The 24,520-nt window shown below is 35.0% G+C and overlaps 1 protein-coding gene across 3 annotated transcripts in view; it reads right to left on the reverse strand.

Annotated features, from left to right (window-relative positions):
• The window catches only part of LOC145820280 (peptide-N(4)-(N-acetyl-beta-glucosaminyl)asparagine amidase-like), a 37,397-nt gene extending 17,119 nt beyond the window's left edge, over positions 1-20,278 (reverse strand). For 2 of the 3 annotated variants that reach the window (XR_014361541.1, XM_082915444.1), the window contains exons 1-11: positions 20,123-20,278; positions 19,397-19,483; positions 18,578-18,660; positions 15,033-15,146; positions 7,868-7,922; positions 7,704-7,790; positions 4,649-4,704; positions 4,502-4,561; positions 4,291-4,378; positions 3,438-4,199; positions 3,238-3,298 (exon numbers count right to left, since the gene is read on the reverse strand). Coding sequence is in view for 2 of the 3 variants with exons in the window: in XM_082915444.1 (XP_082771570.1) it covers positions 3,238-3,298; positions 3,438-4,199; positions 4,291-4,378; positions 4,502-4,561; positions 4,649-4,704; positions 7,704-7,790; positions 7,868-7,922; positions 15,033-15,146; positions 18,578-18,660; positions 19,397-19,483; positions 20,123-20,203 (1,534 nt within the window). In the remaining variant the exon portion in view is untranslated. The remainder of the gene's footprint in view (positions 1-3,237; positions 3,299-3,437; positions 4,200-4,290; positions 4,379-4,501; positions 4,562-4,648; positions 4,705-7,703; positions 7,791-7,867; positions 7,923-15,032; positions 15,147-18,577; positions 18,661-19,396; positions 19,484-20,122) is intronic. The other variant, XM_082915443.1, reaches the window with a different exon arrangement.
• Between the last annotated feature and the right edge of the window lie 4,242 nt (positions 20,279-24,520).

Consider the following 24,520-nt stretch of genomic DNA (forward strand, 5'->3'; position numbering starts at 1 on the left):
CGTATATTAAATATTTTTATATATAATTCAAGCTTCGGGTTGTTTGATATCTATATCCAAACCCGTCCAAATTGAATTTGGGCTTCTGAATTTTTGCCCAAACCCATACCGAATTTAAAAATTTCTCGCCCAAGCCCCAAAAAAATTCAGGCTGGGCTCGAGTTGCTTGGGTTGAGCCTACTCAAGTTGCACCCCTAACCAAAAGTGTTGTGGAGATGTGTCACATTTGTAATTTTTTGGGTTTTATAGTTGAAAGAAATGAAAGGATCTTTGAGAACAAGTTTGGGGATGTCGAGTCAATATGGGATGAAGTGTGTCATGTGGCATCATTTTGGGCGTCTATTTCTCTTGGAGTTCCACTTTTTTTTAATTTCTAGAAATTGGGAAGTGGTTTGTGATGTACAGATGTATTTTTGTTCCTTTCCTTTTTTCTTGATGTAATGGTTGTGTTCAACAAAGAGGACCTCTTGTCCTCTTTTGTTGTCGTCTTTTTTATTAATAAAATTACCTTTGCTACTAATCCCAAAAAATAATGAAGAAGAAGAAGAAGACTTTGGATGCAACCCACGCGAAAAATCTTTTCTTTTGAGAAATGGTTAAACCACATGGGGTATCGATGGTTACCACATTTGACCATATATGAGATTTCTTAGCCATAATTGGAAGACTTCTTGAAAATTACAGCCAAGTGGACTGCAATATAGCAGTTCATATCACCCCCAAAAAAGATGGTCAAATGGAAGTGGTAAACCGGGGCTTGGGGAATTTGTTTAGGTGCCTTGCAAAGGACAACATCTGACATTGGATCTGACCTTGGCACAAGCTGAATTTTCTTACAACAGCAACACAAATAGGACTACTGAGAAGAGCCCTTTTGAAATTGTGCATGGGTGAAGTCCAAATCAGATTGTCGATTTTGTGGATATCTTGGATCAGTCACAAATTTGTGATGATGGTATTGCATATGCAGAAAATTTGAAAAATAAAAATAATGAAATCCGGGACCAGATCCGGTGAAAGTTACCAGAACCAAACTAACACTATCAATAAAGATGTGGATCGCCATCAGAGGTTCAGATAATACCAAGTGGAAGTTTTGGTCAAGCATCATGATTTTTCTTCGGAAAGAGAGATTTTCAGCAGGCACTTATCATAAGTTAAAGAGCAAGAAGATAGGCCCATGCAAAATATAGAACATTTGAGGAGAATGCTCATGAAGTAAAACTTCCAGGTGGCCTGCAAATATGCTTTCTAAGGCTCTCTTTTTCTCTAGACCCTTCTCCCCATCTCCACAGTTAGCTGCCAACCTAGATGCCAACAACCAACAAATCACAAAGCTTGTCAAAGCAATCTAATATCACCAAACTAAGAACTCTTCACCAGCACCAATACAAAGGTGGCCTTGTGAGTGTATTTACTGTTGTGAGGCATAGGCATGAGCTATGTTACATAGACTCGGTTATGAGTATCAGGCATGGGTGAGACCTTCATAAATTTAAACCTTACGATATCGGGATATGTAACCAAAAGTAGCATATGGGTATGGGGACTCATTATGGACACTTGCATAAGTTGCATATTATATAATCTTCATATCAAAGATGTGAATTATGTAAAAATGGACTTGAAACTAAATAGGATTTAGGAAAAATATAAATTTTCTATCTCTCATCTATGCTAGAGGTTATAAATGTTTCTTTTCTAACAAATTTGAGTTTTTTATTCTTCAAACATTGTAAAAAGTTGGAAGATCCAATTGTCTACATTGGATACAGACACATCGCACACCCTTACTCTTGTCATATCTGGTGAACACGGGTACTTCGGGGAAAATAGAAGAGACCAAGAAACATAAGGTATGAGTGAGAAGCACAAATGGAGCAGTGTGCTGGGCACACATTTGTTGTGGATGCGAAGCTCCTTTGGGTGTTACTTTGATACATGAATTATGAGCTCTTTGGTCTAAGCTTTTACATGCTTTGCTTTTAAACTTGAAGACCGATATATATATGAACCTGATAAATTGATATATATACACACATATACGTAGAATTTATATAAACATGCTATATTAGATCTCTATAGAGAGAAATTTTAAGAAATCAATTCAAAATATCACCATGTAATATATATTACATATATATCTCCATATATGTATGCAAGAGTTCTAAGATTTTATACCCGAAAGGGTCAACATGTCTCAATTTTTAATTTGAGGGGTTAAGTGAAAACGGGTCAAAGTTGAAAGGAGAGGTGGTGAAAATTTTGACATGGGCAATGTGGATCTGAAGAAACAATGGGAATGAAGTAAAGATTGCAAAACAACACAAGGAGAAGTTTGAGGCAGCTCCTATATACTCACCAAGATATCAGACACGCAATAGACCATAACAAAACTACAAAAAAATATTGCCATGTTGGACAAAGAGAACATAATAGCTGGTTCAAGGGCTCTCGAGCTATGCAATAAACAAGTTGCCCTTTGATTGCATGTGGCAGTTAATTTGATGACAACATTGAAGATTCCTAGAGGATGAGCAGAAGAGTTTAGTTGATAATAGTAGCCAGTGAGTGTAAGAACTAAGGTGGAAATGAGGTTCAGAAAACATGTTTGTTGATTATCATGTTTTTTGCATCCGAGTGCTGAAATTTCAAGGTTGGATGCTTAGAAAGTATGGCCAGAAAATGCGCTACCATGTTAAACAAGAATGTTTAAAGATCCTTCCTATTTGTATTTCTTTTCCTTTCTCTATATCTTTCCCAAAACAATCAAAATAAAGAAATGATTTCTTAGAATGCATTCTACTTTCTTTCCAATATTTCCTGTACAACCAAACAGCCAAAGGTATTTTCTTGTCCTTTCCCTCATTGAACCTGTGAACAAAATACATTGTTAAAACTCCAATTATTTATGAATTTGCGAAATGACCCCGACTAAAATTAAACACCATAATATGATGTGCATGGCAGCCTCCTATGCACTCCAGATCAACAATCATGAGGAAAGCCAATAGATTTTCCTTGACTTCTGGCATTACGTTGCTAGCCTACTGAATATGATAGTGTACTCAGGTAGTATATTGCATAGACATAGTGCGAAAACTAGCTTTCTTAAATATTATCACATATGATATATATATACACAAATATATATTCATTTTCAATTTCCACCCTCTTTTGTTACATGGCATATTTATGACTCGTAAGAGATAAAACATGTTATTTGGTTCAGAGTACCTCTGGCACCATTTGGTTCTTCCCACTTTGACATTCGAGTTCCGTCAAATGCAGATGTGACCTGAAATTGGTTGACAGCAATGCCTTTAAAAGAATTTCATTATCAACAATGGGATCATAAAGAAATCTACAAGACACGTGTCATATATTAATTATCAATAAAATTGAACTAATAGCATGAATTGGTCAATGCAACTTACAATTCCAAAAGGAAGCTCCTCCCCACTAGCAAGGACCAAACCGGAGTATATTCTGTTTAATTTTTGAAGTGGCCAAGAGAGAGAATTTTTATTGAAGTTGTTGCATATATTGACATTATGGATCACATCATCCAGAGCATGGAACAAAACAGGTAATGCTATGGAGGTTCTAACAGGATCAGCAGCCAAATAAATGTCAACCCTTCCACTGGCATCTAGCTCACTCTTCAGGGAAAGGGCATCAAACAATTGACCAAAAGAAGGCAGCATCTGAAGGAAAAGATGCTGTGCACCATTTGAAACAGGGTTTATAGAAGTTCTCCTCGTTCTAAAAGGGGAATTCTTGAGATTGATTAACATTTGTTTAAAAAACAGAAGGACTTCAACAGCTCTAGATTTAGAACAAGATTTCTCGACAAACTGAGAAATGATTGGACAAAATGCATTGTAGATCTTTGTCACATGCTCATCAATGCATTTACGGGCTGGACAACAACAAGAACTTGGAAAGCAAATCTCGTCAGAACCAAATTCTGATCTTGACATGCGCCATTCCTTGTCACCACTTTGTCTTCCAGGTAACGAGATTGAAGCATCATCTTTAGAATGCAACTCTCTCTCAAGTGCTTCAGCTTCATTCCTGTCTTGTTCCTCTAGGGCAGAAATCACTTGAGATGTAAAATTCTGTCGACATTCTCTTCTTATGTTCGAGAGAATAATAGACAGGATGGGATCCGTAGTAATGTTTCTCCGAGACAGAACCTTTAACATGAACATATTATTGCACAGTCAAAACTCACATAATCGCATATTTTTTAATGTGAAGTGATTATTTAAATATTTATAAGACTACCTCATGCCACTTTCTGGTGTAACGTTTAGTGACGTCATACACTCCATCTTTTGCAAAAGCAATTACATAATTCAAATTCTTTTTCCACCTTCAAAGAAAAAAAACATTTGCAAACAATATAGACGAAAGTCAAAAAGTTGATTCAACTATGAAGCATCAGGATGAAAAAAACAATTCCAAAACTATATAGATTATGTGTAGGTGAAAGTACCCTTTCTCATATAGCAACGGATTGTCGTATATTCCTTCACAGGGATCAAGATGCATCCATCTATGAAATTTGAACCCACCATATGAATTTGTGGATGCACATATAGAACATAACAAATAGCAGCAGCTGCGTGAATAAAATATTTACCTTCCTAGAACAGGTGACATGCACTCTGTCCAAACATGATCTGTGAAATCCATAACCTGGAACAAATAGAAAGTGCGTCAATGAAAACATTTTTCTCTCAACCTCAGATTCTAATTTCTGGAAATTACATGAAGTTTAGTTTTTTTAATTTTTTTAAACATCAACTAAATCTACTCTTGTAGAGAAACTTAAACGAACATTACCTGGTGAGATTTAATACTCAATTTTAACATAGAACCATTAATTGCATTGTTTCTGATATATATATACATAAATTTCATAGAGTTGGCAACAATAGAGTTCAAATTCTTCAACTATTATTCTTTCCTATTTTCCACTGGACTTGTGATTACCTTAATATTTGGGATATACATTTATATATAGCTACTCATCAGCAAGTTTGTCTCATAATTTTACTATTAACCCAACACCCAACCTTAATGTTACTCTCCTGGCAAGAAATTCCAGCAATTTGCATGCTAAGGACCAATTTTTTCACTGCAACTGTCTCAGACAACTAAAATTATTAATTTTTGAAAGGAAAGAATAAATTTCTTAAAAGAAGAGCATCAAGATGATGCTAACAAATATATCCACCAACTAGCGACACCCAACAACTAAACAAAAAGAGCATCTATGAAATCCACCAAAGAATATAAATCCAGAGCCACTTTTCCTGAGACCCAACCATACAAAATCACAAAGAATCTATTTTTGAAAAAAGGTACCAGGACCACCACCCCTTGGAAAATTCATCTGTTACGCTCTCCAACCAAATCAACCACAATGACGCCAAATCCAAAGCCTTTGGACACCTTTTCCCAACTATGAAGAACATCCACCTCTCACCCCTGTTGAACTCAAACCATGCCAAACACCGAAAAAATCAACCCCCAAAGCTGATGCACCACACGGCAATGAAGTAAAAGATGAGACGTGGATTCCCCGCCCCTACAACACATACAACACCAATTAATCAAAATTTGCCGACGCTGAATGAGATTGTCGAACGCTATCTAGCACCGCCATCCCACAAAGAATGCCACTTTGGATGGAGCTCCAGCAACCCACACACTCCGCCACAGATAAGTCAAGTCCCCACCACCATCCACCAAAGCTTGAATAAAATGAAGAAACTGAAAAGACACTTTTAGAACCGATGCACCGCCAAACCAAATAGTCCTCCCCCTCCCCCACACCACCAACCCCATGCAGAAAAACCAACAAATCCACTAACTATCCAACTTCCCAATCATGGACTTGCCGTTGAACCCTCACATCCCACGCCAACCGCCCAACATCTAATAGCAAATAAGAAGTGACCACAACATCCTTATCTACCGCAATCCAATATATGAACGAAAATTGAGATGCAAAGGTCTAATAGCCACACCACCTATCTGTCCAAAACCACTCGGTCCCCTTCCCCAGCAGAAAACTAATCCACCTCCTAAAATCCCCCCACCTATCAAAATACCTTTCCACAAACCCCTCCGACAAATGACCACCATATCCCCTGAACTCCACTCCCCCCACCAAATTCCATACATAGCCACCACCACCACCTAAAGCCAAAAATGCTCCTCTCGTACAAACCTCCAGAGCTACTTCCCGATTAACACCCTGTTGAAAACTACCAGCTTTCGCAATCCCATCCCACCCACCTACTTCAGGTGACACACCCTATTCCAATCCACCAAAAGGAACTCATCTCCCCACCCTCCTCAAAGAAAATATGTTTGTAGCTTCTCCAAAAGACGAGCAACCAACACTAGAATAACATGAATTGATATAAAATAAGTCGGAATGCTAGCCAAAGTACTCTTAATCAACGTCAACTTCGCTCCTTTTGAAAAATTTTGCCTCTTCCACCCTATCAAACACCGTTGAACACGTTCCACCACCCCATCCCACACCATAGTTGCTTGAAAAGTAGACCCAAAAGGCAAACCCAAATACCTAACCAATAATGAAGCCACCTTACAACTGGGAACAGCCACCAATATGGACAAATTCATCACCTCCCCAACCTAAATTCACCAATAGCCCTGAAACTACCTCAAAACACAAAAGGACACAGTGCAAGTTGCCTAGTTGGACTGTCTCAGCATCACAAAAAATCAAGCGTCATTAGCATACAACTAGTGGGACACAACCAATAGCCCTACCTACTCCATGCCCACGGTAAAACCCTTCAGCAAACCACCTTGCACCACCCGAGATAACAGCCTGCTCAGTGCCTCCATAACAAAAACAAACAACAACGGCGAGAGAGGATCTCCTTGACGCAAATAACAATAAGTTTGGAAAAACTCACCGGTGAGCCATTTACCAAAACTAAGAGCCTCACCATGGTAACACGAAACCGAATCCATCTCATCCACCACTCTTCATAACCCATTCTCTCCAAAACATAAAACAAGAACTCCCAACTAACATTGTCAAAGGCCTTCTCAATGTCTAATTTACAAATAATTCCTGGACGACCCGCTCAGACATAGGAGTCGACACATTCATTGGCTACCAAAATAGCATCTAGAATTTGACGCCTTACCACAAAAGCATTATGAGAATCTGAAATAACTGCATCAAAAGTACCCTTAAACCTCCTTGCCAAAATCTTAGCCAATAGTTTATACACACTCCCAAGCAAGCTGATTGCCCTAAAATCCCAAATGTTCCACCCCCCCGCCCCCCCCCCCCCTTCCCCTTTTCTTGGGACACACATTAGAACTCCTCTCAAAACACCCTATCTCAAAAAACTGAGTCAATTTGGCCAGAACATATCTTTTTACCACCTCCCAACACTGCTGAAAAAAAGCTAATGTGAAACTAGCTAGACCTGGGGCCCTATCACCATTAAGCTTACGCAATGCCCCCATCACCTAATCCTTTGTAATTTCAAAAAAGAATCAGTTTCCCAGCCATAAGAGCAAATAAGCTTTTGTGGATAACTACATCTTTAGAGGTTTTCATTTTTATACTAAATTGGCAATAGAAATAATAGAAGTTTTACGAGCAAATCCTACAATATTATTTCCAGAATTTTGCTTACAAGACGAGATTCATAACCAAAAGCTCGACAATACAGTGTAAAGCAATTGGCCCACTCCCCACAACGTCCCCTCCGTGTTTCCAGAAGCTGCATAAAATATATCAAGGAAAAATTCATCAAATGAGAACTTCTCAGCCATAGGGATGAAATAAAAAATATATTACCTTTAATGGATCATTATACCGAGGGAAACGAGTGATTGTTGAGCAACTATTGCAGCTGAGGAAGTTAAAGAATTCAGTGAGAAAAATCAAACATAAGTGATATCAGTGTGCAAAGACTAAATTGTCAATTCACACAATTAAGAGAACTATTACTTACAAACCAACTAAAAAGGCTTTGAACCCTCGCAACAGCAAAATAATGAGAAGAACTTAAACTATTCACACTTCGTAATTACAAAATCCGCTTAGATGTCACATTTGTCAATAATTTAGTTTCACAATCCACTTTAGATGACATTTATCAACACTTCCCTTGACAAAAGGTTGATTAAGCAACAGGCTGAAGGCATCAAAATATTGAAAAAAAACATAAAACTCTACCCAGATTTCGAAATTAGGTTTCTAATATAAAGAGTATTTTTCAAATACATAGTAAGAGAAGATCCTCTTTGAATGTCGATCACAGAACAATGCAAGGGTGACAAGCAAGAGAGATCTTCGATGGGAAACTTCAGCCACAAAATATTCATATATAGAAACATCAGTATACTAGAATAGAAAATAACAAATAAATAAACTAGCAAGCATTGTCCTTCCAGATGTCGCCAGTGGCTGCAAATCATTTCTAACAAATATAGGACAACCTGAAGGAGAGTTAATGAACACAAACAAAAAAAAAAATGTGCTATCTATTAAACTTTAGCTTTGTGCTTTTCCTTGGTTGGTTATTTACTTTATTTTTTTATGGAATATAATTATAAAAGTTCTTTTTCATGTCTACACCATATATTAAGCTAAGTTTAATAGCAGTCCAAGATGAGCTCCCCATATGCATGCTGCTCATATACTTATGCACAAAAGACAAACGAGACGCACATGCGGCACAAATCTTAATGATGAACAATCTTTGGGTTGCCAAGAAATCAAAGCGCTGGTGTGTTTTGCATCTCTCTCTCTCTCTCTATATATATTTATATATACATACACGTTTTGCCTTAAGTGAGTCTATCTATATATATCTATTACAATGGATCTCTTAGTTGGGCGTTTGGTAAAGGCTTCAACATAGGCCAAAGGGGAAAAAAAAAGTGCATGAGATAGAAAGACAAGCATGAAGATTCCTTCCATTGTGTCACAAGGATCTCTGAATGATTGGTTCATATAAGCACTCTCCAAACTTGGAAGTTGTGTGACTTCACTAGATTTCTTCAATTCAATTCCAAATAATTTGATATTGGTTTTTTTTTTTTTTTAATTTATGCTTATTTCGAGAGAGAAGGAGGAGGAAGGGGGGGGGGGGGGGTGGCGCTTTGGGTTATATGTATTTTCTTTTAGGGGAGAAGTACAGAGAGATAAAGCACATATTTGCTTGGCTAGAAGAATTTTCATACATACGAGCTGATATTCAAAGACCCATTAAAAGTTTGCGTAGTTAGAATTCGATTTGTCTTTCATGGGTTTTTGATATTGAATTTATATATTAAAATTGAAAATTTTTGGAAGTGGATTTTGGTTGTTGAAAGCATAAATTCACAGACTAATTTCTATACAGAGCTTTTGAGGGTTCCTACTGACAACTAAATATAGGCTTCTTTGTAAAAATTCATAGTTAGGGATGATGGTAGTGACCAGCGGTAGCTGGTGGTGGTTTGTTGTGGGGATGATGGTCTTTGGTGGTGTGTTTGGTTAAAGGTATTATTTAAATAAGGAATATACGTATTAGGTCATTGGGCTGTTTGGATACAAGGATAATAAAGGATAAAACAAGCATTTTACTGTAAAATAACAATGACATCATTCTTTTACATCCATAGGATTAACAGATAACTAACTGTATGGGACAAAGTGTTGTGCAAATTATACTTGAAGGGAGCACAATTTGCACAATTTATAATGTTAAACTTGTGGAACTCGCCGTACTTTTTCCAAACCTCAAGGGAAGTCAATGTAGTTTACCCTTGAAAAAACTGCTTTTTGGACCAACTTATGATGAACCCTATATTGCCAATGCACAATGCACACAACTGAGAAACCTTGAGAATATAGCCACTCGTATATATTTCTTATAAATAAATAAATAAAATAAAAATAAAAAGACTCTAAGAAGATATTAACTATTGGGGATTCCTTAATTTTTTTTCCGAGTTTCATTATTAATCAATATTGATATTAACTATTAGTGATCCCTCAAGGTGTATAGGCTGTATTGACGATTTGTGAGAGCTTTGTGTGAATCCTCCACCAATTAAGACTACCTTTGAGTCTTTGTAAGAAGCTTAGAGGCAAACCTCTAAGCCTGTTTTATCAAACTACAACAGATGCATAACCTCTAAAAAAATCAAGCAAAGCATGAATCTGACAAGTTTTGTTTGTATTATTGAACTACTTAATCATCAAAATACTAGTCCACATATTTATGTATACTGCATAATTTCCACATGGTTTCAATCATGACGGGACCACGTTCCTTGAAGCTAACCTAGTAGAATACATACCACATCATGGAATATAATAAAACCAAAAGCAGTGTTGTACTAATTGGAAAACAATACAAAATATAAAGTCTGGTTAGCATTGTTCGGATGGAGCCAAAAAAGTATCTAGATTTGACACTTGTGACTAAGAAAATTAAGGAAAAGGATAAAACAAAATATTATAAAGAAAATTGAATTAGCTGAGTTCTTATCTGATATGTAGTTAATAGAATACAAACCAACCTTCTTCAAGTTTATTAGGAGACATAGTGATGGTAGATGGGGTAATCCGAGAAATAGATCCATCAAGGGTTTTGTTATCAATATCTTGCTAGAAGGACAAATACATCAATGTAAACATTAGATTATCTTCCAGTGAAAGGGGGTAAAGGCTTTGGTTCGTTTCATCCATAAGGCTCCACAAACTGGTCGCAACCCTAGTTTTTTATCACAGGAAAATAGAATCTCAATTAGTCTGGCAGGTTAATTCCTCACTTCCGAAGTTATTCAGCTATTGAATTTTGACAAGGGACCAAATCTGTATGACGCCTACCATTGAAAGATGACCCCTGCAATAGGATTTGTCTAGATCGCATCTTTAGGCTTGCACAAACTTCATTTTTCATTGCATTTATTGCTGTTTTGGTGCTTGGCAAACCAACACACACACACACACACACACACACACACAGAGACCAACTATAATGTCAGGTAAACTTTTCCCTTAATTAAGTAACTAATTTGCATTAATTGCCCATGTATCTCACTAATTAAGATTAATTGGCACTAGTACTTTACTTAATTAATTTAGTAGGCTCCGTAATTACATTTATTTTAAATTAAATTGATACTAATTGGATGATTAATTGATTGGGCTTTGTGGACCCACTTTGAAATTAAGCAACTTTGGTATTGAGTCCACAACTTGAAAATATTTTTTTGGGCTTGTTTATTGTTGGTAGAATTTATTTGGACTATTTATGGATGGGTATTTGACCCAATACCCATGACCCACTCAATTAGGGCTTGGATATTTTACTAGTCAACATGGATTAAAGTTTTGGAGGGAGTTCCTAAAAAAACAAAAGAGAGCCCTAAGGTTGCTGGCACCCCCCTCCCCTTTTTTATTCATTTTGTTTGTTTGTATACTTTGTCAAATACATTGATACATGAGTCGATTGGTAAGTATCCTTTGACGACTTTTTTGTTCTTCTTTTCTTTATACACTTGGTCAAAGAGAGGAAAGGAAAACAACATAAAGCCACCAGCAACCACCCCATAGCTGCCAAACTGTGTCACATCCCCCACCCTCAAAATAAGATTAGGAGACATGGCCGGCCAATAACTGTGGTTGCCAAGACCTCAAAACAAAACCAGGTATGATTATACAAAAACATGCATTATAGTAATATACTTCAAAAAAACAAAAAAAGGGGTAAGGTCCAAGAGTTTAGTACATTCCTATCATTGGAGCTAGTGCCTATATGCAAAGTCCGGCACAAAAAACTGCATTTATAACACGTTCATTGGCCGTCAAAATACATAACAGTGGAAATGCTTGTTTGAGGTCCCTCACGCCATTACCCATTATCCCCTCTTGCTACCTTAACCATTCTTGGAGGTTTGGAAGAAGTTTTTGTTGTTCAAAGTTCTCTTGGAAAGTTGGGGGAAAGCTATGTTATTAGTGACATCTCTCACATATCCATCTCTCTTTCTATCCATTTGGTATATTAGGGTAGGATTTTCATTTATTCACTTGAAAGGTTTAGAAAGCAAGCTAAAGTTTATGATTTTATGCAACTAGTTTGTTATATTCCATGATTTGTCCATGATTCTCCATGTTAGTTTATTATCCACGCCTACATTATTTGATTTGGTGTTTTTGAATATAATCATGTATATAGTCGCTTAGCTCCATGATTCCCAGGTCACTAGTTTTAAGAATATAGGGGCTTTGTATGATTTAATTTTATCTCGAGAAATAAAGTTCACAAAAATGAAATTAGTGGGCACTACTGATAAAGAAAGTGATATGTATCTAGGTATGCCTTTGAATTTCAAATGGATTAGTATATAGTAATTTCTGGGGAAAGTTTACTTATTAGTTTAATATGAATGATTTGAGCTTATATTCATTGAATTTGTGTGAGTTTTGATATTGTTATTAGTTTAGAAAGGATGAGTAGATTATTTATGGCTACTAGCTTCTTGAGTTTCTAATATAAGTTGTATCATGGGTTTAGGGTGTTAATGAGAATGTATCAGACATATAATTAACTTAGTTAAAAGATAGGTGTGGTAAAAGTTTATAATTTGGCCTAATTAAAGAGTTCTTGAAATTTTAGTAAACTTGAAAATTAAACTTTTTAAGAAGGCAAGTATTTTTATGGAAATAAAAGGTGAATATTTGAAATAAAATGTTTTGTAAAAGAAAAGAGAATTTTTATAAGTGTTGAGAAACTTTGAGATTGATTTCAGAGGAGTTGGGATGGATTTTGAAGTGTTGATTTAGCTTTGGACTTGAATGCTTTGTTTGTAGGCGGTTCATTTGGTTAGTTATGTGACTTGGAGCAAGGATAGGTATTGCGTCATTCCATCAGTGAGAGACCATAAACATGCACTTGGTTGGTTTCCCCGTAGTCAATTGGTCTGGTGAACCATGAATATGGAATTAGAGACTCGAGTAGTTGCTTAGATTAAGCTGACAACTTGTGGTTCAGTTCAGTTAGACTCAATGGGGTTTGACTATGTTGTTGAAGGGTAGTTTTCCATGATTTTGAGTCGGTATTAATTTTATCCTTGATTTCAGATTATTTGAGAAATTGGTTATTGTATATATATTATGGCAACATTCTCATTATAACAAATACAAAGACTAAAAACAAGATAATATAATATTTGCATGTAATTTACTCATTTCAAATGTCATAGATGATTATTCGGTGAGCTGTTGCTTTTCTCACCCTCCACATTTACAAGTACTACACCACTGGCGCCATAGAGTTGGGCGGTTGTGCCCTAGGTCACCTAATTCATCTAGATGGAGCGGCGAATCACGAACTAGAGTGCAAATTAGCAAATTTGCAGGGAATTCATGATCAATCCACAGATTTGTCATCATCAGTTCGTGATTTCAACTTTTTGACCAACATTTACGCAACAAATCACCATTACATCGTGTACCACGCACACACGAGAGTCTACCTTTCTGTAGGCACTGATTCCATGAATGTAATAAAACAACATTTGAAAGAAGGGACTCATACATGTAAAATGCACCAGCACAACATTAGGTATCAACAGCAACTACCATCATGCCATCTCATTGTCATAAAATTTCTGGTGCTATTTTATTATTAAAAACCTCAAAAACTTATATACACATCAAAATAGTAAAAACGCATAAATGGTTAGTATTAAACTACATAAATCATATATTTATAGTTCAAAATCTTATATATACTTTACAAATAGAAATATTTAATAATATTAAAATAAAACAAAAGTAATGATACAATATTTGTCATAATATATATTTTATAGAATATACATATATATATAATATAATATAACATAGATGCTCTCAAGGCGCTCTCGATCCTATAAATTAGAAAGTTGACGCTCTTGCTCTTGCTCGTGCTCCCGCTCTGCAAACTGGTGACTTAGGTTGTGCCTTATATTTATTTCTTTTGTGGACTTATACATGTACACCCATGCTTAATTGTATCGATGCCCTCTTTGAGTTTTGTTGGTATTTTGGGCACGGACATATAAACCAAACAAGTTTGTTTTTATTTCTTTTGTGGACTCATACATGCATACTCATGCATATTGATGCCCTCTTTGAGTTTTGTTGTTATTTTGCGTACGGACATATAAACCTAACTAGTTTGTTTTCAGACTTGTAAAATTAGTTAATTAGCATGCTTATTATGTATTTCATGTATGTGGGTTGTGGGCACACTTTGGTTTTTCAAAGCCTAACACTATAATGCTATCCTTTTAGTTTAACTCAAACTATTCTCGATGCCTTTGCAATCCACTCAAATATTTAGTATACAATTCAACTCATTCAGATATTGGGAATTGGAGAAAAATAACTCTTTATTTAAATCTATCCCAAATCATTTTTTTTTTTTTATCATTAATTGAATAGTCTTGGAGTTGTTTGACTCCCTCAAATTACCAATTTATCAAAAAAAAAAATTACCAATTTTCTCAAATTGAAGTTCTACCTAGAGTCCTTTAAATTGTAGAGTTGACTAGGACTTCTTTACAAGCTTATTTGGACAATTTTTTGCCTATAATTAAAACCAAGCGGATTTGTAATGGAAATGGGATTTATTATACTTAATTCATGTTTTCAATCCAAATGAATGAGATTTTAAGGTAATCAGAATTGAAATAATTAAATGATTGGCATACTGACTGACCTAATGTAATTTAATGTAATTAATTGAGAACCAAACCTAATTGGGTTAAACAACCATCATTGTACACTTAGTGATAATCCACAGGGTTTAGATACCAGGGTGTGACACCAACAGTGATAAAATCAATAAAAATCTATGAGAAAGAAACCATGCAGAAAACTAGGGGAAAAACATACAACTCAAAAAAGATCTGGAATCAATAAACCTTCAAAGTTCAAACACAAACAAACTGAAAATAAAAATATTCTCTGCTCATACCGATAAAGTTCAACTCGTGAAGCTCCATAGAGAGTTTCTGAAGAAAGTGCAATGCCCATGCCAATACCAGTGGTTTCACCGCCGCAACCATCACAAGAAGGTGCATTTACCCACCTATATCAGAAAATGAGTAACACCATGTACAATTAGATAGATTTTCTCAGTAAGGAAATATGAATAAACATAAACATGAAAGATAGAGCCTATTAGCAACGATGATAAAGAAGAACAAAATTATAGCTAGAAGGAAATGAATTATAATGTAAACTCTAGGTAGCGAACGAGGCATCAAAATCAGGCATAACCCCTTGATTAAATGTGATTCACACAATTAAAGCAAACCAAACCAAACCAAACCAAACTAAGCCTTGTGTCCCGCTCAAGTGGGTTCGGCTATATAAATCCTTTCTCACCAATTTGCTCTGTCAAGAGCTATAAGCAATTAGATTAAACAAGTTTATATGTTTTTTCTAATACCATATCCCATGCAAAGTTACCAGAGAGAATGATGTTAATAGCAGCCACAAAAATTCTTTGAACCCCTACCTCAAAATTTTGAAATTTCTTTCTTTTCTTTGGGCCCCCACCTTCTTCCCAACTCTACCATCACAACTAACATTGGAAATCCTACCCTAGACCCACCTCCACTTTGGACAACCCATTTCCCACCTATCCTTATCACCCCTAGCCCCAGACGCACCTTCCTCCACCCCTCTCTACCATTGTGCATCCTCATCCCCATCTCCACCCTCCCCCACCCCTCCACAGCCTCTCCTTCTCCTTCCCCATTAGTCCTAGACTCAACCAGTGTGATAAGAACTCATCAACAAGACCTCCTGGATGAATAATGGTTTAGAGTTAGGACCATTTACATTTTACGTTACAAAACAACAATATACTTTTATAGGAGTATTAGTACTTGGATTATTTTGGGTTTGTCCTTGGTTATGGGCTATTTGTTCCTTAGACTTAATGATTGTTCATGGATAAGGGGTTGTATCCCCAACTAGTTTTGATGAGATCATTGAGTTACATACTTTTATCTTCAATTGTTTAGCTCACATGTAATGATTTATCACTATTACGCTTGCATGTACCTTTGGGCTGAACCCCACGTGATCCACAGTCGGTCATGCCCATTTTGGGGCGTGATAGTTTGGGTGAGGAATTTAAATACCTGAGTGTGGTCAAGGTGTGCATTCCCTTGGAAGATGTCGGCTTGGGCATTTGTCATTTTTCGTTTGTTTAATCATACCTTATTGGATAAGTTGATTTGGTGGTATGAAGAAGAAGAAGAAGAAGAAAAGGAAGAAGAAGAAGTAGAAGAAGAAAAGGAAAAAGAGGAAGAAGAAGAAGAAGAAAAGGAAAAAGAGGAAGAAGAAGAAGGCCATCTTCTTTGGAATAGGGTGATTGATTGCAAATTTAAGGTCAATCAGAGGAGATGGGTTTCGAAGGAAGTTCAGGACCCCTACGGTATGGAAAGGCATTAGGAGAGTGTGTCGGAATTTGCTAAGCATGTGAGGTTTGTTTTAGGCTATGGTTGTAAAATTTAGTTTTGGCAAGATGTTTGGTGTTGGGACATCCCATTATTGGCGGCATTCCCAAAGCTCATTCGTATTGCTTGGAGTGCCAACAAAAGTGGTGTGTTTTCTTTGGACAATAACTCTAAACTCCATTCTTACTATTTGATAACTTGATGAAGAGGGGACTACACTTGTTAGATGAAACTACTTGTGACGTAGCAAAGGAGATAGTTGATCATTTGTGGATTGATACAACTCCATGTGAGTGGATTGATACAACTCCACTGCACTCCATTACTTGTACACGCAAAGACCTTGTGTGTTGCACTTTTTGCATGCACTAGTCTTGCCAGTTTATAGACAGCTTTTTTTCCTTTTGCCATTCAATGGTCTATCTCGAGATGAGATAACCCTCCTCTCCTAGTCCATAGCTAAGGCAACCATCATAATGCCTCAAGATCTTAGAGTGGAGTATCCAACTCACAGACTAAAAGGTGCCGTTGTACATGGTTCATGTGTTTGTGATCGTTCGTATAGGCTCTTAATCCAAGCAAAGCATTTGGGTTTTAGTTTAATTACTTCCAGTTGAGGTATTTTGTATACCTATCTTTAGTCTTTAACATTGGTGTAAGGGTCATAGTCGCTTTCCTTTGCCTCTTCATCATAATGCCATGATGTGTGCATCTGAATATATGAGCCATTTAATATGTATATATATATTGTTCATTGAATTTAGCAGGATTTAGAATGCATGTTCCTCATAATGTCAAAAATTTGCACCAAATGGACCTAATCATGGGATGGAGAAAAAGTTTTTTGAAACCTTAGTTTTGAAAAACACCTTTTTGTATGAAACTTCATGCTTAAAATAGATACACACATAAAATTTCATTTCTGTAAATTAAATTTATGTTGTCAGAAAGTGCGCCGCATAAGGTTTCCATCAACATAAAATGGACCTAATTTGGACTAAAAATGAGAGATTTTTTGAAGATTTACAGTTAAATCTGCAATTTCTATTTCTGGGAATTCTAGGGAAGAAGACAAACCAGTGAACCGAAGCTTGTAGCTGGTAGCATGCCAGCCAGTCCAATCTTTTATTGGAGACTAGTTTGTGATCTTACCCAACATGTGTGAGTTGGACACATTGGTCAACACAAATGGGTAAATTGACACAAGAATATCACTCTTTTTTACTTGTACACACAAAGACCTTGTATGTTGCATACTCAAAAAGATTGAGTATAAGCCAAATAATTCTGTGAAAACTTACTGGTAAGGCTTCGGAAAACTTACTGTGTCTTAACTAGCCTATAATCACCACATAACCAAATAGTCAATCTCTTCCTATAGTTCTGTGATCCAAAATCTTCCTATAGTTCTGTGTCAAACTTTTTATAAATCACTAGCGGAGCCCTTAGCTTGATGCCTCCCGACATCAACTGAGTTTTCGTGGTAAGGCTTCATTCAAAAAACTCACAAGAAAGGTGGTATGTATCTTAACCTAGGCTAATGTTGTTCATTTTTGTAGTTGCTTTCCCCCAAAACTCTCTCCTCTTGTTGTAGGAGGGATCTCTTGTACAATTATTTCCTTCTGCAATGAAACCCCTCAGTATAACAAATGGAAAATAATAAAAAGGAAAGAAAAAAAAAATGATCTCATTGCAGCTGCATTGGTTAAATTTCAAAAGAGGTAAATGATAGTGATACTACAAAGTAATGGATATTGAGGCCCTTTTGTCTCCTTTTTTAATTAAATGTAGAAGGAAAGTATGTCAGATGAAAGAAGAAAAGACTGAAGTCTTTTTCTGAAGGAAGAAGAGAATAAAAGTCAAAACATAAACAATCAAAGATCCATAAATCTGCATTTTTTCACTTGCACCACTGTAGATTGTGGCCCTCCCTATTTTTGTTTGTGTTTTACAAGGAAGCAGAAATGTATGATATAATTTAAAAAGTATAATAAAACAACAATATACTAAATCTTTTCCAAAACCCAAAGTAAAGAGAAAAGAAACAAACCTGAATGATTGTTTGAACCAAAAAAGCAGCTGCAGCAGGAAAGCATGATCTTGTTCACTTTTTGTTGGTTTAAAGTTTCCCTCCTAAAGCAGAGATAGGTAAGTTATTAGAAATGTTTTTTTCCCTCAAATTAGTTTGTGGAATTTTTAGAAGTGTGACAATTTACAAGTAATGAAATACTGCTCAACCACCACAACAATAACTCAGAGACTTGTTGTCTGGCCTACTATAAAGTACATCCAGCAAGAATACACGTCTCTTGAAGAGAAGACAATTGACGGAGTGATCAAGAAAATACGTAAATTTGCATTGTCAAATAATCATGCAACTTATAAAGGTTCCCAAAATAAATTCTACCATTGAATTGGAATAGCATAACCAAAAAACAACCCAAACAATTTTTGGACTTCAAAGTCATTTGAAATGTAAGGACTAATATAGCCTTCTTTCGGTTTGATAAGATCTGGGAGCATTGTCCTCTTATCTTCATGGTATATGATGCTTTTTCTTTTCAAACAAACCCTTTATCTACCACAAAATGAGGCTTTTTCTGGCCATATCATTTAAATAATATATGGCTTCATGCATATATGAGTTTCTAACTTGAAATGCATCATAGAGGCCATCAACAGATGAATCAAGGAAAAATCTTATCCAAAGTACATCCCTTTCAAAATTTTGTGATGCACAATATGATGATATCCAGTAGTTTCTAGATGAGTATAATGGCATTTGTCTACACACAAATGAGTACAAGACCTATTCTTATGGCTATAGATACAAATGAAAATGTACATCAAAGGCATCAAAGTCCCCCACCTTGGCCAATGCAACCAACGCTTTCTCCTCAAGCCTCTCCACAGGCACTGTCTTCCTAGCAGAGTCCTGGCGATTTGGGTCTTCGTACTATATCAACAGCAGGTAAAATTAATATAATAATTTTATTGAAAAAAAAAAAAAAAAAGAAGAAGAAGAAGAATTCAAGACCAAAGAGAAAAGAAACAAAAAAGAAGAATTATGCTCCGTTTGGTTGCCATTAACTGCTTAAAGAAGCCAGATTAATTTCTTGATATAGTAATTTTCATTATGCAACACCAAAAGAACTACACCACCATCCAGTCATCTTATTCAACTGCTTGGCTTAGTAAGCTAAGTTTGTCAACTTCTCAAAAACTATAATAACAAATCACATAAGATTTTGGTGACCTCTTCGTATCCTTTATAAAAACTGTTTTCTATGTTGAAAATTTAAAATGTGAAAACAAAACAGAAAATTATTCGGTGGAACATTTTTTTTGCTAACTGTTTCTAGGAGAAAATGAGTCTTTTGTAGAAAGCCCTGATTCAAGAAATCATTTTTGAAGTTTTCAAAAGCTCAGACCTAGTATAGAACATTGAATTTATTGTCAATTAGAAACTTGAATTCAACATCTTTACTCTTTTTATTTTGCTCTGCATTATCACCAGCCAAAAAGGGAGAGTAAAAATAAGATAAAATAAAATAAATGACAGAATTAGAAAGAAATGAAGCAATTTCACAATTACCATTAGAACCTGACTGACGTAAGGCCGTATCCTGGTCTCAATTTGTGAGTTATCCTCAGTGGCAACATATTGCTGCAACATAAGTGCTTCTTCCTCTGCCTAAACAACAACAACAACAAAATTGCTTTCGAAGGCGTGGTCTGTACCCTATCTTTCTTGGCTCTCTTACAGACAGACAGACAGTTCGCTTTGGAAACTATGACAGAAAAGAATGGAAGATCCTTTTCTTTTCCACCAGCATATCACGAGGCTTTTCCCAATATAAGCCTTTTTTTACATTGTATTTTCAAAACTAGGCCAACTTATGACGGAATTCCAAAGCTAAGCTAAAACGTCATTACTATTCGCGCTTTTACTGTTAAGAGCGCAAAAGTAGATGAACAGGAAAATCGCTGTTACAAATAGCAACTTTGATTAAGAAGTCACTGTTACAGATAGCGCTTCTATGGTTAATTTTTTTCCCAAGAAAAACGTTGTTAAGAACAGCGCTTTTTATACAAAATTTTTTTGCCAAAAAAATGCTATTGCTAATAGCGATTTTAACAAAAAAATTTTGACAGAAAAAACGCTATTTCTAATAGCGAGTTCACTTAAATGAAAACGCTTTTTCAATCAGCGTTTTTAACGTCCTCATATATACGAAGCCCTCCCTCATTTGCATACGTTTTTCAGACTTAGGTTTTTCGGCCATCTCGCTCTCAGCTCACTCTCCATCTCTCAGCCTCTCCATCTCTCACCCTCCTCCATCTCAGCTCGCTCTCGCTCTCTGCTCTCGGTCTCTACTCTTTGCTCTCGGTCTCTGCTCTCACTCTCTGTCTCTGCTCTCTCTCTCTCCGTGGTATGACATTAACCCTAATTTTATGTATTTAGTTTTTGTGTTTGTAAATGTGTTGTATTTTTCTGTCAATGTTAGGGTTTTACATGTGAATTATTAAATGTGTTAGGGTTTTTATCATTGTGGTTATGAAATTAGGGTTTGGAATTTTTTAAAATCAGAAATCAGGGTTTGGAAATCAGAAATGCGAATGGTTTTGAATTTGTGGAATTTTTTTGCTTTTGAATTTTTGGATGTTGCTTATGAATTGAATATGGTTATGAATGTTTATGCTTTGTCAGTGTGGTTGTGGTGATGAAATTAGGGTTCGATATCAGATTGTTCACATTATTAGGATTGTTCAAATTAGGATGTCATTTTAGGGTTCACATTATTAAGGGTTGTAATGCTTTTGAATTTTTATGCTTTTGAATCATAAATCGAGTTTGGAATTTTTTTAATTTTTTGAATTTTTTAAATAAATCATAAATATGAGAATTGAGAATTGAAATTTGAAATGATGAAATTCGTAAATCATCAATTCATATAATTGATAATTGTTAATGTCATATTATGAAATTCATATAATTGAGAATTGAGAATTGAGAATTGAGAATTGAAATGACGAAATGTTTATATTTTTAAATTTGAAATCAGGAATTAGAATTTTGAAATTATGCTTGCGAATCAAAATGTCTATATTTTGAATATTGAATAAACCAACGTACATTTGTTGAATTGGAAATTGTTTTTTTTTTTTTCTTGTGAAGAGGAATTAAAAGGAAATTAGGGTTTTAAAAGTAATTTTTTTTAATTAAGAATTGCGATTAAAAAATCCGAAATTCATATAATTGATAATTGTTAATGTCATATTATGAAATTCATGAATTTGAGAATTGCTGATTTGAAATTATGTAATGTCTATATTTTGAAATTTGAAATCAGAAAATGGAATTTTGAAATGATGCTTGTGAGTTTTTTTTTTTTTTTGCTTGTTAACAGGAATTAAAAGGAAATTAGGGTTTCAAATTATGGTTTTAAAAGTAATTTTGTTTAATTAAGAATAAAATTAGTAAAAATTGTAATTCATATAATTCGTAATTGTTAATGTCATATTACGAAATTCATGTAATTGAGAATTGTTGAATTGGAATTATGAAATGTCTATATTTTGAAATTTGAAATCAGAAATTGGAATTTTGAAATTATGCTTGTGAATCAAAATGTCTACATTTTTTGAATCAAATTATGGTTCAGAAATTGTTAATGTCTAATTTCTACAAAATATAATTATTAAACAAAAAAATATTTAATTTTGAATGTATTTGATTAAAAAAATATTTAATTTTCTCTCCATGAAAAGATCATGTTCTCTCAAATAAAAGATCATGTTCTCTGAAATATTTAATTTTGACTCTATTTGATTAAAAAGAAATATTTTTATTGGTTTCTCAAAATATTTAATTTTGACTCTATTTTATTGAAAAGAAATATTTTTATTGGTTTCTCAAAATATTTAAATTTGACTCTATTTGATTTTAAAAAAAAAAAAATTGGTTTAATTTCGTTTGGTTTATTTCACTATATTTGGGGTCAGGCAGCCAAAATATGATTAAAAAATTTAATGAGTTGAATTTGTAATACATATAATAGTATTCTAGTACAAATTAAAATTTTCTCAGAAAACTGAAGAAAATTTGAAAAAGTTTTTGAAATGGGTATTGAACGAACTGACTTATCGCCTTTTTCACTTTGTGATTGTCCACTACCATTGAAAAGGAAAATCTAAACATTATGTTTTAATAATGTTTATTCATGTTTGTATAATTAGAAGTCATTATTAGAGTAGTTACAATATATGCATGAAAAGAGTAATAAATTATTTTAATTAATAGTCCATAGCAATTTCGTACGTAAGAAGGGAAAAAAAAATTGGCACTTTGATGGGTAAGCATGTGTTTTGTAATACCAAATAATTGGTACGGATGGCCCGATAGATTCACATGGATAACTATCCAAAATGTAGTCCATACATTTAACCACCAACTTCAATTTAATTATCTCTAATTTTTGGCCATTATAAATTATCTCTGTAATTATTTTTTTGTTTTTGTATGTGTAAGAAAAAAAAGGAGTAAATAAATTTAATTTTTTTCTTACTTTTCAGAACGATCCAAAATCAGTTTTTTGTTTTAATTTTATAAGAAAGCCTCTATGCCCTCTACAAAATGGACGAGGGTTACTAGTTCACATAGGAAATAACTTTGTCATTAAGGTCCGTAATGGCACAAGTTGGAGCAAATTAAATTAACTTATATTTTTCATAAATCTGAACAATTACATCACCAGGTTAAAAAAATCTCTCTCAATGTTTGCACCCTGTATTTTATATTGTCCAAATCAATCGCGTCACCCTCTTCTAAATATCTCTCAACCTATTTTATTTTTCGCCACTAATTCGAAAGAATTAAGACAACAAGTATACTTCTTGTTATGTGTTTTTTAGATTAAGACAATAGAGCAATGACAACAAAGAACATTCACGTTGAAAAGATAAGAGTCTTCACATAGAAAGTAAATGAGACACAATCTATAACTCCACGTATAGATGAAATCTCAGTTGTTCTGTTATACGAATAAAAATAAGTAAAAAAAATGAGAAAACAAACAGTAATAATCAAGTTGAGACACAAATATATAGTTGACAAAATACAAATTGAATTAATGTTTCACCTCTACAGTTCCTTCAACCCTGGAAAATATAAATTGATAAAAAATTAGAGGGTTGCTTTTATTTGTGACTTCTGCAAATTTTAATGTTTATTTTACAAGTACAATTCGATATATGTATATTGTTGATATTTTAATATTTATTGTTTCATTGAAGCAAGTATATGGCAACTGTTCCAATTATCTTTTACTGGGGGGGAAACATAATTCGGGATCCCGATGAAGGTGTGTCATATGATGCTGAGCCGAAAGGGATATATAGGGTGCAACTTGGCACCACACTTGGCAATTTGGAGGAGATGTTTATGTCCAAGGTCGCAAGTTACGGGGAAACAGTCCGATTGATCTTCAAATGTAGATATCCTTATCGCCAGTGGCAAGCAACCAGCAAATACAAAATATTACCGATAAATGACGATGAGGCGTTGAACACCGTTTTAAGTATCGGTGGAAATTTCGAACCACCAAATTGTTTGGAAGTGTACATTCAGAAAGAGGTTGTACAGAATCTTCCGAATATAACACAGATGGATTCGCATCCGTTCACTACATTGCTGACACATGGGGTTGACACGACAGCATTTCAGTCTCCTATGTATGAATCAAATGAATGTTATGCAGCTGGCTACACACAACAGACATTTCATGGCCATGGTGGAGAATCAAGTTCACATGGTGGATACGAGACTGAATTTCACAATAACACCCAAGATGTGCCCACCTATAGCCATCATACGACTCCAGTTGAAGTTGCTGGTAATATGGCTGAAACGGTTAATTTTGTGCAGTTTGCTGACAGTGACATGTACGGTCCTGATGTCGCCCTAGACAATGATGAGAATGAAATGTGTGAT

The sequence above is a fragment of the Camellia sinensis genome, chromosome 2 (assembly GCF_055761805.1).
Source record: "Camellia sinensis isolate YWXY chromosome 2, ASM5576180v1, whole genome shotgun sequence".
Taxonomy (NCBI): Eukaryota; Viridiplantae; Streptophyta; class Magnoliopsida; order Ericales; family Theaceae; genus Camellia; species Camellia sinensis.